At 49.9% G+C, this 18,205-nt stretch overlaps 2 protein-coding genes across 2 annotated transcripts in view; both read left to right on the forward strand.

Moving 5' to 3' along the window:
• The window catches only part of PICALM (phosphatidylinositol binding clathrin assembly protein), a 68,870-nt gene extending 54,646 nt beyond the window's left edge, over positions 1-14,224 (forward strand). The window contains exons 13-19 of the mRNA XM_075266174.1: positions 1,802-1,927; positions 2,453-2,584; positions 2,667-2,697; positions 2,806-2,905; positions 6,208-6,267; positions 6,359-6,463; positions 12,955-14,224. Of these exons, the coding sequence (XP_075122275.1) occupies positions 1,802-1,927; positions 2,453-2,584; positions 2,667-2,697; positions 2,806-2,905; positions 6,208-6,267; positions 6,359-6,463; positions 12,955-12,969 (569 nt within the window). The 3' untranslated portion in view covers positions 12,970-14,224. The remainder of the gene's footprint in view (positions 1-1,801; positions 1,928-2,452; positions 2,585-2,666; positions 2,698-2,805; positions 2,906-6,207; positions 6,268-6,358; positions 6,464-12,954) is intronic.
• SYTL2 (synaptotagmin like 2) overlaps positions 1-18,205 on the forward strand; it is a 328,908-nt gene that overhangs the window by 143,959 nt on the left and 166,744 nt on the right. The gene's annotated exons all lie outside the window — the stretch shown is intronic.

Here is an 18,205-nt window from a genome sequence, read left to right on the forward strand (position 1 = left end):
TTTCCTTGCTGGGACCAGATATCTGTGTCGGACACTGTATAGACATATAAACGTCTTCTAGTCATTGTAGGACGCCTAGAACTATCTGACACTTGTAGATGGTCTCGTTCTTGCTGTTTTGTGTCATACAGCACATTGTTGGTACTTTCCTACTGATTTGCTCTATTGTAAGCTTGGGAATGGTTTTGGGTTTTAACCAAGGGGGCAGGGCTTAAAACTTTTGCTCTGCTAAAGACAAGGCGGGGGGGGGGGGGGGGGGGGGGCGAGGTCCTGCTGCAGCCAGTTGTCTTAAAGGACATTGAGGAAGAGGAGGAGTTAAGGAAATGAGGAAGGGCTGGGATATTTATATTTATGGTGAGCTTAACATTGTCCAGCAACATAATAAAGGGCTTCACGCCCCTCAACATATCTATGGGACAGAGGCCACAAAAGCAGTTGTGGTGACCAAATCCTTCGTAGCCTTAGGAGATCATATTCAATATTAAATTGCCATAACCTCTTTAGGACAGAGTCTTGGTTGTGGTCCCTGTGTCCCCATGTGTCCTTCCATTGTCCAGACGTGGTGTGTAGCATCCATTCCTCCATTCCTGTGTGCAATGTGTCCTGTCTACAGCCCGGCCCCTATTAACACTCTTCATTCTCTCACCTGCATGAACAGATTCTTTCTGTGGACCTCAAGTCTATCCTAACGCTTCCCATTTCCATAGTGAACCCTCTACAGTAGCTGGCCTATATGGAGGTAGGTAATGGGACACAAGTGATGGGAGTCCTGAGCTTAAAGGATGGGGGGCTGCTAGACCGTGAAGGGACTATTTCTCTGTATCTGGTAGTCTTACAGCCAGACACAGGATAAAGGCACTGCTGATTTTCTGCAGCCAGTTGTCTTACAGCCAGAGACATGGGTAGTTAGTACACTGGCACAAGACAAAGGGGGGAGGCTCCTGCTGCAGCCACCTGGCTTACAGTCTGACACAGGGTGGAGGAGAATGCTTTACTGCAGCCAGTTGTCTTACAACTAGAGACGGGGGGAGGCTCCTGCTGCAGTTAGTACACAGGCACAAGACAAGGGGAGGAGGTTCCTGCCGCAGCCACCTGGCTTACAGTCTGACACAGGGTGGAGGAGAATGCTTTACTACAGCCAGTTGTCTTACAACTAGAGACGGGGGGAGGCTCCTGCTGCAGTTAGTGCATGGGCACAAGACAAAGGAGGGGAGGCTCCTGCTGCAGTTGGTACATGGGCACAAGATAAAGGGGGGGAGGCTCCTGCTGCAGCCACCTGGCTTACAGTCTGACACAGGGTGGAGGAGAATGCTTTACTGCAGCCAGTTGTCTTACAACTAGAGACGGGGGGAGGCTCCTGCTGCAGTTAGTACATGGGCACAAGAAAAAGGAGGGGGGAGGGGGTTTGCCTTATTATCTGTTGCACAGTCTTATCTTGATGCCCCCAAAATATATAGCAGAACGGTGGGTGGCTGGTGGATCACATGACCGCTTTCCCCACAGTGGTGGCGCTGTTGCTTGTTTCCGCACCTCGTGGGTCCATTAAGTTGGTTTTCCATTTCTAAATGGATCACTGATCTGTCCTATAAAAAGTGGTTTACAACCTATAGAAGACCCTTGTATGCTGTAACGCTCGTCCCCACCAGCAGACCCGGACAGATCCCATGGCCCAATTGGCTTGCTAGGTCTATGGTCCAGCTGAGGTTGGAGTAGGCGAGGAGCCCACTGGGAAAATCCCCCCAAATTCCTGTAATCTTTAAGTGTCCCAGTTTGCTATAATAGTATTCGTTTCACCCGCCATCTTTGTGTTTTGCAGGGTTCACCCCATCTCTAGCCGTACAACCACAGACCTCCGGTGGCCTTAATGTCGACTTTGATTCTGTTTTTGGCAACAAGTCTCCCACTAACATCAATGTAGATCCTACTGGTAAGAGCTGAATGTCGGAAATGGAGAAGTGTAATATTCAGGTATTATACATCGTATTTAATTGAAAGGAGACCGTCAGCATGTATGACAGCGCTATATAGAGGAGAGCAGTGGAAACATAACTGGGGCGACGCTCGTGTAGATTTCCTGGGGATAAGCCATGTATGTGTGAAGAATCACTGGTGTGGGGCTGGAAAACCCCTTTAAGTGTAGAGGGCCCGGGTGCCACACAAGAAGGGACTTCACTGTGACTTGCATTTTTGCAAATCTGCTTACCCTGTCCTTCGTATGTTACCATCAGCAGTTCCCAGAGGCCATACTTGCTGACTGGCTCCCTATAAAGGGGTTCTCTTGCTTTGCACAACACCATTTTGTAGGGATGAACAGGTGTCCCACTGCTAAGATCCCCAGAGATCAGTTTCTCTACAGCGCCACCACAGGGGGACATGGAGTATTACCCATTACTTAGGAGCTGCCGTTCTTTGGTTTCCATACGTATGACAAGTCTTTGTGTTTCATCCGAAGGTTTTGATGACATGGGAGGCCTCCTAAAACCAACCGTAGCTTCTCAAAATCACAACCTGCCCCTGTCCAAAAACCCACCGGGCAAGCTGGTGTCTGATGACCTGGACTCGTCTCTGGCCAACCTCGTGGGCAGTAAGTATAGAGGGTGGTGCGCTTGGCGTCCATTGTAATCCATTACAGCTTCTCGGCTCACTCGCTTTTCTTTGTCTCTCAGATCTGGGTATCGGGAACGGGACGACCAAAAAGTGAGTGAGGGGGGTTTTTGGGTGGAGGGATTGATTGGTGAACGGACTTGGCGTCCTTACATCACGGGGATGGGTTACATTGACCGATGCGGTGTCATGTGGTTTCAGTGATGTTCACTGGACTCAGCCCGGAGAGAAGAAACTAACAGGAGGGACCAACTGGCAGCCCAAAGTGGCCCCCACCACCACCTGGAACCCCGCCACTCTGGTAAGACTACTGGAGGGATGCCGATATTATGTAACGTTATCTTTTAGATGGGTGTGAGCTGTGTTTTACTAATACAAAGCTCCAAATCCCCTGCATAGATAGTGATTGAAAAGTTAACCTGCTGGCCAGTGGTAGTGACCATTAAAGGGAGTATTAACTTAAAGGGGCGGTGCCATTAAGGACAGAGGGTAAGTGTTCAGTCTCTGGAAGCCGGATCCCCCCAGTGATCAGGAGGACCGGCACCTAATGTGGATGGAGTGCCAGTCGCGGAAGTGCATTCATGTCCATGGGGCGTGGCTCATAGCAGTGAATGGAGTGCCTGTCACACCTTTGCACTGCCGCACCATTCACAGGGACTTTGGGGCACTCCAGCAGCCGGACACTTATCCCTGTCCTGTGGATAGAGAATAAGCGTCCATCATGGCACAGCCCCTATAACATTATATTCAGGAATAACTTTGTATGCAGTAAAGCTCTGGAGCTCCCCCTGGTGTCGGCTGCAGGTGCACAGAATCTTATGTCCTAGGTCTACACAGGGGAGTTGGAAAATAGTAAGCACTGAAAACTATAACTCTATAGTAAGAAATTAATCGGCACGGAATTTGGGTCCAAACAAGACTGGATGACCGGTGGACAATCCCTTGAAGACATAATAAAATCCTGCACACCACCAGTACAGTCCTGAGCCTCTACTAGGCCTCTATTCTGACCGCACACTACTTTGAGGCTGCTTTTCAAGAAGTGTTAGGAAATGGCCGACATGATGACCTCCTTCTATACGGTCACTGTGATGACTCCTACCCCCCTCCCCCCCAATATGGACCCTCACTATATTTACAGTGTATGTTCAGAGGACTACCTAGACCTGGGATTGCTGGTGATACATAGGGCAGTAGCGGAGAGGTTAAAAGATATCCCTCAATCCTATCTGTCCCCCCTCCCCCGCACCCCTATTACGAGCCCCAGTGTACTTGTCTGTACTGTGTTGTGTAAGTTTGTGTTCTAATCTTGTGTTATTGCATTATATAACCATCCGTCCCGATGACCCATAAAACAGAATGGCATGCATTTCCCGCCATACGTAAGTTGAACCAGAAAAAAAAAAAGCCTCTCTGCTTTAATCCGGCATGCAGTTGTGATTAACCCTTTGCTGCAGCAGTGCGGGCGCCTCACACTAATCAGGGTGCGATTGTGTGATTTGGAGACCTGACTCTCTTGTTTGTAGCGCTGCACTCAGGCCGCCCTGCATCCTTCCACTAATGGCATGGAGTGCTGCCTCCTGATTCCTCTCGCTTCTTCTGGCTTGGTTGCGGCGCTATAACCTCTGACCTATGGGAGGCGGGCTGCTCTCCGCTGCAGTGATGATGGTTTCTGCATGACCCTTCCTCATCTCCCTCTTTGTCTACTTTGGAGTTGCTGTGTATATAAAATGTCCGGGCAATGCGTAAAGTGTATTCCCCCTGTGCCTTTAGATCCTGTAACTGTGGGGATTCGTTTCTTTCTATAAAGAGCTCCAAGCCCCTCCATACCCAGCTACATGATAAAATTCTGTCTGATTCCTGCCACCACTAGAGGGAGCTTACTGCATCCCCTCCATACTCAGCTACATGATAAAATTCTGTCTGGTTCCTGTCACCACTAGAGGGAGCTTACTGCATCCCCTCCATACTCAGCTACATGATAAAATTCTGTCTGGTTCCTGTCACCACTAGAGGGAGCTTACTGCATCCCCTCCATACTCAGCTACATGATAAAATTCTGTCTGGTTCCTGTCACCACTAGAGGGAGCTTACTGCATCCCCTCCATACTCAGCTACATGATAAAATTCTGTCTGGTTCCTGTCACCACTAGAGGGAGCTTACTGCATCCCCTCCATACTCACCTACATGATAAAATTCTGTCTGGTTCCTGTCACCACTAGAGGGAGCTTACTGCATCCCCTCCATACCCAGCTACATGATAAAATTCTCTCTGATTCCTGTCACCACTAGAGGGAGCTTACTGCATCCCCTCAAATTCTGTCTGATTCCTGCCACCACTAGAGGGAGCTTACTGCATTCTGCTCATACATAGTAACCTATTCAGCAGCTCCCTCTAGTGGTGGCTGCAGGTAGCGAGAATCTTGTCATATATTCTGTCCGTGCAGAAGATTTGCTGCTCTGTATTTAAGGTAAGGGGGGGGTCAGCACGCAGTAAATAGGAGTAAAGAAACGTATCCGCACGGTTAGGTTGACAAGGATCGCGGGTGGACATGCCCTTTAAGTAGAAGCCCCTAATATTCTAGAAGTGACTTCTAGTAGGTGGTAGCTTTCATTGGTGATCGGACATTTATCCTGGGGGTAGATGATAAATGTGAAAAACGCTTTCTGGCGAATCACTCACCACCATGTGACGTGATTGAACCGCACGGGCTGCACATGGATTCAATGACGGCAGCAAAACCGGACAGGAGTAAGACCTGACCTGAGTTTTGCGTCCGGACGCTGATCTTGTGCATGCGCCGATAGAAATGAACGGATCTGGGAAAAACTCTGATGGCGTATTGACCTTGCCCACGGTTGTGTGTGAGGGGCCTCAGGCTGCGGTCACACATTGTGCATTTAGGGGTTAAACCATCGGGGTCAGGGATGGAGGAGCCTTGTGCTTGGATCACGGATCTCTATTGACACAGCTTGCCGTGGCCGTGACACAAACATCGACAGGGGTTTGTGTATTAAAACTTTGCTCCATAGACATTACACGCACAACCCATAGATGTCAATGGAGACTGTGCAATACTTCATGTTCCCTGCGGGGGTGCTGCAGGCAATACATTACCATTCACAGCGTGGGGGTCACTTTGTGGTCGGTGACCCTTTTCCTTGCTCCCTGTAAGTCGTCTCCTCGCCTTGGTTTAGTCAGGCAGAGGACATGTGGGCGAGCTGGGTTGTCTGGCCGTCCGTCCCCTCTGACATAACATGTTATCTCTGCTACAGCAACAACACGGCTTTAGAAGATCTGACCTTTCGCAGCTCTCGAGTCCTGACACAAGAAGTCTTTTCACAAGTCTGCATGAAAAAAAAATCCATGGCGTCTTCCCTTAATAACGGAGCGCGGCGTCTCTCTCCGATGGTCGATTCGGCCCCTTGATTTGGTTTTGTGGTTCACCGTCCCCCCCGAGGAGCCGCGCAGCACTTCACTTCTCGCTTTAGGTCACCGGCACTGCATGGCCACAAAGCAAAGGCCCGGCCCACTGCTTATCCTATAGGAGGCGCCCTGTACGGTATGGATTGTAACACGACTTCTCTTTTTATTAACCTAGGCCCCACCCATCATGGCGTATCCGGCGACCACGCCTACAGGGATCACAGCGTTTGGAATGGTAAGCGACATCCCGTAAGGGAACGTATTAGGGGAGGGGGTCTCATGTCCTGTATTGTATATTTACCCAGCTTTTCCTGGTTATTTTGCAGCCCCCACAGATGGGAGCGGTCCCTGTAATACCACAGCAAGCATTGATATACAACCAGCCTGTTATGAGACCACCTAATCCCTTTGGCCCTGTATCAGGAGCACAGGTAGGTTCTGGGGCCACTAGCGGGGCCCCCACAGACAGTCAGTATTGGGGTGGGGGTGACCAGGCTGGAGGAGCCCCTTGGGGTGCATTCACGTGCAGCAGATTTGTTAGTAAGGTTTAGGCAGCTGCTTATCTATAACCTTCAGGTGCGGGTCCGTGGATTTCTGCAAACTCTGTGCAGATAAATGGGACAGTTGCATTAAATTTTGCATCCAATCTGCCACGTGTGAGTTCACCCTTACGCCCGGGCCTGATCCGCAGTGGATCTGCTGCAACGTTTTGTTTTTTTTTTCTGTGGTGACTTGCAGAGGAAATTGCTGCAGAACGTTATCCGTAATTATGTCTGCCGTGGTCCTGATGGTTGTGCAAGTCCTGACGTCTGTCTTCATTGCTTGTCGTGACATAACAAAGGGGGTGTCCAAAGGAAACTAGCACTGCACGGCGGCCATTCTTACTAAGCAATAGTTGTTCAGGGGGCGATACAGAGGGTGCAATGCTAAATCATCACTTGTAGCCCCTTCGTTCTCTGGATCAGTGGCGCCCCCCTACTGGTGATGGAGTGATTAACCCTTTGAAACCTTGATATCTGGTATTCTACATCACGTGGCACAACCCTAGAGGTACAGGTTGTAGAGCTGGAAGCTTCAGTCCCCTGCACCGCATGCCCTTGACATGGCAGAGGGTCCCCTGAGTGTCCCCGTAGCTCCGGCCCCATACATCCTATTCTCCTCTCTGCACTATTTATACCCGCAGTCCTAGGTCAGCGCTTAATCCCAGCTTATCCGATGCCGTTTTTGCTGCTGCTTTTTTAAATTTTTTTATTAATCTTTTATTTGATGAGATGGGAGGTCATACAATGACACGGGCCTCATCCCATCTAATCCTCGTGCACATCAACGGAGGGGCGAGGATTCGCAGGCCTGCGCCCTGGACGTCATATCTGCATCATGACGCTGCATTATAGTGGGACAGCTGGGGCAATGGCCGCATGGTCACCACCATCACACAAGACCCTCTGTCCTTCCCCGCTCCTATTCTATAGGCAGTCTCAGATGTTGCAGTTGTTAACCCTTAACTGATTCTTGGCGCTCTATACTTGGGTTCTTGTAAATCTTCGTTAGTTGCTTTTGGGTCCTTGTTCTTTTGCTTCGTAGAGGCCATGACTAAAGAGGTCCGTACACCTTGGATTGCTGTTGTGAAATGCTCATTTGGCTGCCAGCTATTCCACCCAGCTTTCCTCCCCCACACATGCATGCTAGGTTTGGCAGAGCTTGCATGTTTTCTTTCAATAGGGTTAGGGTATAAAGCTCCTTCCTTTTGGTGTCCTCATTGTTGGAAAGCTTCAGAGACCTCCGTACCTATAAGATGGTTGGCCTGTCCTGCCAGGATCGGCAGAGTTGTCTATTATGTGTATGGTTACCGCAATCTTCTCCAACCTGTAATGACTTTAGGTCTACCATTCTGGGATTTGTAGTTCACGCTTTTTCTGGGAAGGCCGGGCAACTCCTAATATGTCCATTGTAACAGTTAAAGGAGGTTTCCGGCTTCAGGGTTGTTGTTTTTTGACCTGATCTGATGGAGGTCTGACACCCAGACTCTGCACCAATCAGGGCGCCATAAGCAACTCTGCTTGTATTTAAGTGCTGCAGCCCCCTCCCTTCTATCGTGGTGACACCAGGGAATTACAGCTGTGTGCCAGGACCCCATTAGATATTGATGTCCTATCCTGTGGGTAGATCATCACTATTTAAAAATTAATAAATAAATAAAATGTGGCGCCGGAATACCCCTTTAACAGGTATTATCACCCAGCTTTCCCACGTTCCTGAATGGCAATCCTTCCCACTTGTACAGTGCTATAGCCTCGCCCTACTATCTGTGTGAGGCCGTGGTGTGCGGAGGGTGCACAGTATTCTCCTGGCCTTAAAGGGAAAGTATCCTAAAATAACATCGGGGTCTTAGTGTGACCACTAGGGGTGTCGTGATTTTCTTCTTCTTTTCTGTCTGTTCACTTCAAGCTGTGTTCTCCATTTCTGTCTCAAAAAATAAGGGGGGGGGGGGAACCTTCCCCGTGATTTTGTTGCTGACCTTTTCCTCGCTGGTGTTGTGCCGTGTCTCAGATGTCTCTCTCTCTGCCTCTCCTCTCGCCCAGTTGTCTGCAGCCTCCAGCCCTTCCAGTCAGAGTCCTCACAGAGCGCCCGGGAAGGAGCCCTATCCACAGCTCTCTTTACAGGATTTCTTGTAGGACCATATAGGTATAGTCGACCAAGGAGCGAGCAGGAAGACCCCTCCTCAGCGGCTGCTTCTCAACCTCCTCCCAGGGCTTTATTTCAGTTTTACCCCTCACTGGTTTCCTTACTGACTTGATTTGGCCTCACACTAACCCCATGAATGGCAGAATCTGTGCTGGATACCTCCACATCACATACAGAATACATGTACTGTATCATAGGAGAGCTAGGGGCGTGTCTGACTACAAACATGCTGACTGTTTCCAATAGCAAACAGCAGAATGGAGAGTGCAGGCAATCTATGTACATGTAAAATTCTGTTTAAAGGGATCCTATCATTGGATACCCTTTTTTCTCTCGATAACACGTAGGAATAGCCATAAGAAAAGCTATTCTTCTCCTACCTTTAGATGTCTTCTCAACGCCACCGTTCGGTATAAATCCCAGTTTTCGTCGGTATGCAAATGAGTTCTCTTGCAGCACTGGGGGCGGACCCCAGTGCTCAAATAGCACTGGGGGCGGACCCCAGTGCTCAAATAGCACTGGGGGCGGACCCCAGTGCTCAAATAGCACTGGGGGCGGACCCCAGTGCTCAAATAGCACTGGGGGCGGACCCCAGTGCTCAAATAGCACTGGGGGCATCCCCAATGCTGCGAGAGAACTCTCCAGCGACGCCTCCAACTTCTTCAGTAACAGCTTTTCTGGGCGTCAAACTTCTCGGGCAGAGCTGACTGCACATGCCCACAGGCCACAAGAAAATGGCCGCTTACTATCTGTGTAAGCAGCCATTTTTCTTATGGCCGCGGGCATGCGCAGTCGGCTCTGCCTAAGGCCTAGAAATTTGACCCCCAGCGCCGGAAGAAGACGCCTGAAGAAGATGGAGGCGGCGCTGGAGAGTTCTCTAACAGCATTGGGCCCACCCCCAGTGCTGCGAGAGAACTCATTTGCATACCGATGAAAACTGGGATTAATACAAAACGGCGGTGCGGAGAAGACATCTAAAGGTAGCAGAATAATAGCCTTTCTTAAGGCTATTCCTACGTGTTAGGGAGAAAAAAATTTGATTTCAATGGTAGAATCCCTTTAATGACAGCCATGTCCCTGCTAGATGATAAATACTAGGGATACCCTTTGTTACGACATTGGAAATGGAGAAACAGGGTAAAAGCTTACATTTGTTTTCCTGTCCTGGGGTCTCCTCTAGTTTCCCCAATTCAAAAGAAGGCCAAGCAGTCTCTGTTTGGCCGGCCACCTTACAAGATGTCTTTCATAGGTTGTTCTCCCAGACAACTACTACAGGGCCCTTGTACACAGGAGGGCCTTGCCTTGGCTCTATCCCCTCTACATAATTGGTGACAATAACCTGTGCAGGACTCTCCTCCCCATAGGAACCGCATTGTAAGCAAGCAAATGGGAAACTAGCCCAATGGTCATGTAAAAGTTGGAGTATATTCACATGTATCAGGTTTGTTGCAGAAATGACTGTATCTGCATCTATATCAATCACTCAGAATAGCAGTATTGGGTTAAAATGAAGTCTATGGAAATCGGAGGGCAGAGCTATGAGGCAGGCTTCAGCATTTAAGGGGTTGTCTGGGCTTAATTTTTTTTATAGTGTATCCTCAGGATACCTGACTGGTCGGGGGCCCGGTATCGACCCCTTACCGGTCCGCTGTATGGAGCTGCTTCCTGTAGAAAAAAAATTACAGCCGGTCCTTTTACTGTAACTCGGCTCAGACTGACTTCAACGGAAGCGGCTCAGTTGATTGGATCGGGGGACGGGAGTCAGCCATTTATGGCTTCCCAGACAACCCCTTTAAATGATATATTTGTCAGGTGAAGAACGGTCTGTCTCTGGTGCAGATGCTTGGAGATTCTTCCTCCCCCTTCCTTCTCCATAGACTTCTATTGTACAGATCTGAGCAGTGGAGACACCGGGCACTTTCTTATATAACATCTATTACAAATTTAGCTCCATTTACATAAACTATAGATAGTAGCGCAACGTTAAAAACCTTTTGCTCAGACACAAGACCCCTTCATTCTGGGGAAATCTACTTTACCCATGAAGTCTAGACATGAACTGAGAAGTCGCGGGCTCCTGTTGTGGGGTCAAACATTCAAAGGGCAAGCCGTGTGTAGGGCACCATTAGATAGGTCTGGTTTGGGGGTGTTTGTAGCCCATTCTCACCGCTGACCCCTGACCACACACTTTCTCCCCTCTTTGTGTTGCTTCCCCCCCTCCCCCCATTGCCGCCTCCTCCCAGATCACTTGATCTTCCTCCTCTTTAGTTTTCGGTGTCTTTTGTGTCATGTCCTGTCAATAATTTCCAGCCGTTGATTATTTTTAGGGCTGTGATCCGTTTCTTGCATGCAGCACCTCCAAGTTTTGTATTGAGCCTTCTGTTTTTCTTTCTGGATTATTGGAGCAGTCTGGATTATTTTGTGTGCACCTCCCGGGGTCTCCGGCCTGTTTCCATGATACAACACTCCCATTTCTGAGCTTTAAGAGCATAGACTTAAAAAAAATTAGCAAATGGAGAAAAAAAAAAATCACTGGTTGAAGTCATAGGAAGAAGTGTGTGTACAGCTGGCCCCGATACCCTCCAGTCCCCCATGTGTACAGCTGGTGCCGAGACCCTCCGGTCCCCATGTGTACAGCTGGTGCCGAGACCCTCCGGTGCCCATGTGTACAGCTGGTGCCGAGACCCTCCGGTGCCCATGTGTACAGCTGGTGCCGAGACCCTCCGGTGCCCATGTGTACAGCTGGTGCCGAGACCCTCCGGTCCCCATGTGTACAGCTGGTGCCGAGACCCTCCGGTCCCCATGTGTACAGCTGGTGCCGAGACCCTCCAGTCCCCCATGTGTACAGCTGCTGCCAAGACCCTCCGGTCCCCCATGTGTACAGCTGGTGCAGAGACCCTCCAGTCCTCATGTGTACAGCTGGCGCCGAGACCCTCCAGTCCCCCATGTGTACAGCTGGCGCCGAGACCCTCCAGCCCCCCATATGAACAGCTGGTGCTGAGACCCTCCAGACTCCCATGTGTACAGCTGGCGCCGAGACCCTCCAGACTCCCATGTGTACAGCCGGCGCCGAGACCCTCCAGACTCCCATGTGTACAGCCGGTGCCGAGACCCTCCGGTCCCCCATGTGTACAGCTGGTACCGAGACCCTCCAGTCCCCCATGAATACAGTTGGTACCGAGAACCTCTAGTCCCCCATGTGTACAGCTGGCGCTGAGACTCTCCAGTCCCCCATGTGTACAGCTGGCGCCGAGACCCTCCAGTCCCCCATGTGTACAGCTGGTGCCGAGACCCTCTAGTCCCTCTGACACCCATGTGTGCAGCTGATGTCAAGACCCTCTGGTTCCCCATGTGTATAGCTGGGGCCGAAAGCCTACAGTTCCCCATGTGTACAGCTGGTTCTGAAACCCCCCAGTACCGCTGACACCCATGCATGCAGCTGGTGCCGAGACCCTCCAGTCACCCATGTGTACAGCTGGTGCCGAGACCCTCTAGTCCCTCTGACACCCATGTGTATAGCTGGTGCCAAGATCCTCCCGCCCACATGTGTGTACAGTTAGTGCGGAGACCCTCCAGTCCCAATGACACCCATGTGTATAGCTGGTGCCTAGACCCTTCCGTCCCCCATGTGTGTACAGTTGGTGCGGAGACCCTCCAGTCCCTCTGACATCCTTGTGTACAACTGTTGCCAAGACTCTCCAGTCCCAATGACGCCTATGTGTACAGCTGGGTCCAAGACCCTCTGGTCCCCCATGTGTATAGCTGGGGCAGAAATCCTACAGTTCCCCATGCATGCAGCTGGTGCCGAGACCCTCCAGTCCCAATGACATCCATGTGTACAGCTAGTGCCTACATCCTCCATTCCCCCGTGTGTATAGCTCGTGCCTAGACCCTCCCATCCCCCATGTGTGTACAACTGGTGCCAAGACCCTTCAGTTCCTCTGACATCCATGTGTAAAGCTGGTGCCAAGACTCTCCATTCCCCCATGTGTACAGCTGGACCCTCCAGTCCCAGTAATGCCCATGCGTAGCCAGTGGCAATATGGCATCCACTATTGGTCATGTGACTGATCCTGTGATCGCAAGGATCCTGGTACAACCAGGCAAACGCTCTACAAGCCTAGAAACCAGTGTTGTGTCCTGCCCAGGCCATGGGACCATAGTCACTCCAGACCACCCACCCCCAGTCCGAGCTGTCCTAATTTGCACCCCCCCCCCCTCTTTTCCTCTCTTGCAGATGCAGTTCATGTAACCCAGCTGGACGGGAGCACCCTTAGAAGAAAACACGAAAAACAACACCCCATAAAAGGCTACGTAACAAATCCCTACTTCCAGTCGAATCCAAGCTGCTGATACGAAGCTCTCTCCACGTCCTCACGAATGGTACCAGAACGAGCTGCCAGCTGTACGGATAGGGGGCGCCGCGGTGTCCCGGACCATCACCAAGACCCGCCGCGGGAATCCAGTAGATTTACAGAGAGTGTCATGTATTTGGCTTATACTGTGTGACGTGAAGGCGTAACAAACTATCTACTACTGTACACGTTTCCTCCCCCCCGCCCCGCCTGAGGGCGCAGAAATAGGGAATACGAGTCTCAAAAACCATTAAAATGAGGGTAACACCCCCCCAGCCCATCACCCCCTTCCTCTCTGGCTCCACGATATATAAATATATATATATTCAGTTTGCAGTAGACATTCCTTATGTATTATTTGTATTTATTTATGATTATAACAATGTATCGCACACCTTATGGGATATGTATGGATGTATACAGGATTTTTTATTTTAATTTTAATTTTTTTTTTATTTTTTAATTATGAAAGTGATTCCATACCAAGCACTAAATATTTTAAGTAAAGTCTGTATACTGCTAAACGGGAGGGGGAGGGGGGCGCGAATTCTGTAGACTCGGGATCCTATTGAGCTGCTTTAATTCCAATAGTGGGAGACGTGCCTAGAAATCTGCAAACGGGGGAGGGGAGAATAGGACGAGCACTACATTATAATTCCGATTTCGGGTGGGGGGGTCGATGACAAACTCTTGCTTTGTGCTTGGCAGAATATTATTTTACATTGGACATGCCTTTTAAGAAAAAAACTAAAAAATTTTAGGAAAAATATGAATGTGAGGAATTGCTTTCATTGTATAATTTTCCTTTTACACATGTCCTGGTGGGAGGGGGGGGGGGGAGGGGATTTTAGACCTGTCACTTTAAGTGCCATAACATTGTTTTTCCATATTCGGAGTCGGGGTGCGAGGGGTTAAGCCACACCCTTTCCTCCCCCACCCCGATTCTCTCTCCCCCGCTGTAACCCATTGCTGATACAGGTGACGACCCCGAGTAATAACCCCGGCCCTTCCTATGGGGGGAGCGCCACGTCCGACCCTTGTCATGCAGTGCCTTACAGCCACACACCCTGCACCCATTCAGTTTTAAAGGGGGACCCCCGGCGCTGTTGATCAGCGCTCGTCATGTAAATAAATCTTAAAATAAAAAGAAAACGCTGGAAGGAACGTCGGAAAAAAGGGAAATTCTCGGCATGAAAGCAATTCTGTACATGAAACGCGTACCTGCTGCATTGTCTCTGCAGATTCTATTTTTGTTGAAAATATAAAATTGTATGTGGTCAGGAATTGGTGGATTTTCAAATAAAATTCAGCTTCAACAGGTTTTACGTTTGTGTCGTTGTTGTTGTAGGGCGGAGTCGGTGGAAATTGGTGAAAGGGGTAGCGCATCACATGGGTTAGAGGGAATGTCACAAAAAAATTTTAATTTTTTTTTGCAGCAGTCCCCTCATTTACATCACAGACAGGATTACAATAGAAGATAACACCTCTCTAGGTAACACTGACAATAGATGATGTCACAGATTATCTCCTCCCCCTCCTTGCACAGGGCAGGTCAAATCAAACAAGCTTTATTGGCACGTCCGAATAGATATTTGGCATTGCCAAAGCTAGTAAAGTGTGGGGGGGGGGGAAGCTGGTGTCGGGTGGGTAGAGTTGGGGGGGAGAGTGGTGGGGTGGTTTGGGGTATAACAGTCCGTGGAGTCTCATCTTCCTCTTAGTTGGTGACCGCTATATGGGGAGGTGGGGTGGGGCAGGTGGTTTGGGGTATAACAGTCCATGGAGTCTCATCTTCCTCTTAGTTGGTGACCGCTATATGGGGAGGTGGGGTGGGGCAGGTGGTTTGGGGTATAACAGTCCGTGGAGTCTCATCTTCCTCTTAGTTGGTGACCGCTATATGGGGGGGTGGGGCGGGTGGTTTGGGGTATAACAGTCCATGGAGTCTCATCTTCCTCTTATTTGGTGACTGCTATATGGGGGGGTGGGGCAGTGGTTTGGGGTATAACAGTCCGTGGAGTCTCATCTTCCTCTTAGTTGGTGACCGCTATATGGGGGGGTGGGGCAGTGGTTTGGGGTATAACAGTCCATGGAGTCTCATCTTCCTCTTAGTTGGTGGCCGCTATATGGGGGTGGGGTGGGGCGGGTGGTTTGGGGTATAACAGTCTGTGGAGTCTCATCTTCCACTTAATTGGTGACCGCTATATGGGGGGGTGGGGCGGTGGTTTGGGGTATAAAAGTCCGTGGAGTCTCATCTTCCTCTTAGTTGGTGGCCGCTATATGGGGAGGTGGGGTGGGGCGGGTGTGTTGGGGTATAACAGTCTGTGGAGTCTCATCTTCCACTTAATTGGTGACCGCTATATGGGGGGGTGGGGCGGTGGTTTGGGGTATAAAAGTCCGTGGAGTCTCATCTTCCTCTTGTTTGGTGACCGCTGGACACATATTGGGCAGCGATCTCCACAGTGGTCTCTTCTTCTCCCAGTAGGATGTAGAGTTTCCTCTTCTCGTCTGCAGATATGAAGTCTGGGATGTGGCAGAGAGTCTTTGGTAGTAGACGGCCCTCACAGCTGAGTATTTGGTGCAGTGTAGCAGGAAGTGGGTCTCGTCTTCTAGGGCCCCCTGGTCACAGTGCTGGCACAGTCTGTTCTCCCGTACAAAACTCTCCCATGGACCTCAATGAGTCGGCTCCAGACTATTGCAGTGTATAAGAAACTCCCGTTCCTTTTGTAGCCACTACCATATACACCAGGTCTGCTTGTGTCCTCCATTCCTTTAGAGAGGGCTTGCTGTTTTGGCTCTTAGAAGGGGTCCCCTCCCCTCTATGATGTCCATATAAGCTAATAGGACATATACACAGGGGTTCCCTTAATCCCTGCCTCCAAGACATGGCTCCTTATCTTCACTCTGTATAGACTTTGTTACTGTTAGGGTAAGTTCACACGGGGTTTTGTGGACCAAAATACGGGTAGCTGCAACTGGATGTTGGTGCAGTGCATTGGCATCTAGTCAAGCATTCCGCTCCGGATTAGGCCCAAATGAATGGGCCTATTCGGGAGAAGGGAGTGTCTTCAGGCGGGCTCCTGTCACTTAGAGGACCTTCCACATCCTATGGCATGGATGGTAGTATATAGCACTGGAAAGCTGACAACTTAGTATGTGCCTCAGTGCCGGAGGAGTCTGTGCCATTGGTTTTAGCAAAGTTGCAATGTCAGTAAGGTAGGGCCTTACAGCTCAGCGATGACACCGGTGCAGTGCAAAAATATCTATGCCGAAACTAATGGCGATATCTCTGGCATTGGGGCACATATCGGCATATAATACTGCTGTTGTCAGAGGATATTAAAGGTCTTCTTTAAGATGTTCACAACTCAGTCTCCTTGACTGTATAACTTATGGTTTCTTAGTTTTATTCAAGGAGAACATAAAGGATCATTACTGTTCCCCAGTAGGTAGAGATGGTACGGTCTCTAGCTGTCTATATGATGCTGTTCTGAGACAATGTGTTATCATTCTTCTGAGAAATCCCTTTAATGACGACCCTTTGCACATGACTTGTGATGTTATCTGTACCAGTTTTACACCCATGACCCAGCACAGAGATATCTCCATGACATGGTTTTGAAGGACAGTCTTAACCATGTGAATACCATGTTTGATCTGGGCGCAACATGCCAGGACCATAGTGGAGGGTCATAACAAAGAAATGGGCACGGAGATGAAACAGACCACAGTGGTGAGCAATCCACGAGGGGCTTGTGATCTTGAGATTTCTGATAGGTTTCCAAGAGTCCAAACCATCGTTAGATGGACCCTTTTTCCATTCTTCTGTCCTCCAATGGACCAATGGATACAGGTGTGAACGTCGTGTTGCCAATATCGGATTGTAGGATAAACTCTTCCACACCTCCGTTATGACATTGGGTGAGTTGTAAGAAGCTAACAATGGGGCCAACCTATGGGATACCAGCGAAAGTGGAAATGCATAGCCAGGACTTGCATGACCTTCAGGCCACTTCTGGTCTTCAGAATGGGAGGAGAAGGTCACATAACCCTTGAATGAATAGAGGTGACACCTAGCAAGGAGGTCAATGGAGAGACCCTGCACTGGTGGTCTTAGTGCCCTTGTGTTCCTTCTGCCCCTTGACTATAGGGTATTCCATGTAGTATGGCGCGAGGGCTCTAGTCATGGAATGGTCTTCGTTTTGGCTCGGGGCGTCTCGTAAATGTCTCCAGTATAACGAAGACGTCTCTGGTACTCGGAGATCATTGTCTGCTATAGAAGCCTCCCCTCCTCCTCCAGCAGCCGCGCTCTCTCCGCTCCGTCTCCTCTCCTGACTACATAACATTGTATGATTTCCATCTTTATTCTTGTATCAGCCGTACACAGGATTCATTGTAAGCGGAAACCAAGAAAGGATTTTGTCCAGAAAAATAATGTACTTAAATAGTAAACTAATGCTCATCATCATGGGGGCTTATGGGGGGGGGGGGTCTTTAAGGGGTCCCCCACCACAGGATAGGGGATAGGTTGCAGATCAGTGGGTGCATGACCTATAGGACCATCACTCATCAAAAAATTGGTGTGACAGCCAAGGTCCAGAACTTGCCAATCTCTGGCATTCCCATGGAAATTTAGAGGGATTCTACCACTAAAACTGTTTTTTTGTGGATAAGACGTCGGAGTAGCCTTTAGAAAGGCTATTCGTCTCTTACCTTTGGACGTGGTCTCCGCTGCGCCGTTTCTTAGAAATGCTGGGTTTTACCGCTATGTAAATTAGTTCTCTTGCAGCGATGGGGGCGGGCCCCAGCGCTGAAAATGCAATGGGGGCGTGCCCACTGCAGCTCGAGAGCACGATCCTGCAACACCTCTATCTCCGGCTGGATCCTCCCCTTCTCTGTTGTCTTCCTCCTGCGTCACCTCCGACGCCTGCGCAGTTGGCTCTGCCAGTGAGACACTAGCAGAGCCGAGTGCAAATGCCGGCCGGCGGCCATTTTTGGGAGGCTGCTCCTGCATTGAACTACAAGAGCAAGAGTGGCCCTCCCAAAAATGGCTGCCGGCCGGCATGCGCAGTCAGCTCTGCTAGTGTCTCACTGGCAGAGCCAACTGCGCAGGCGTCGGAGGAAGACGACAGAGAAGGG

This window comes from Leptodactylus fuscus, chromosome 2 (assembly GCF_031893055.1).
Source record: "Leptodactylus fuscus isolate aLepFus1 chromosome 2, aLepFus1.hap2, whole genome shotgun sequence".
In the NCBI taxonomy this organism is placed as follows: domain Eukaryota; kingdom Metazoa; phylum Chordata; class Amphibia; order Anura; family Leptodactylidae; genus Leptodactylus; species Leptodactylus fuscus.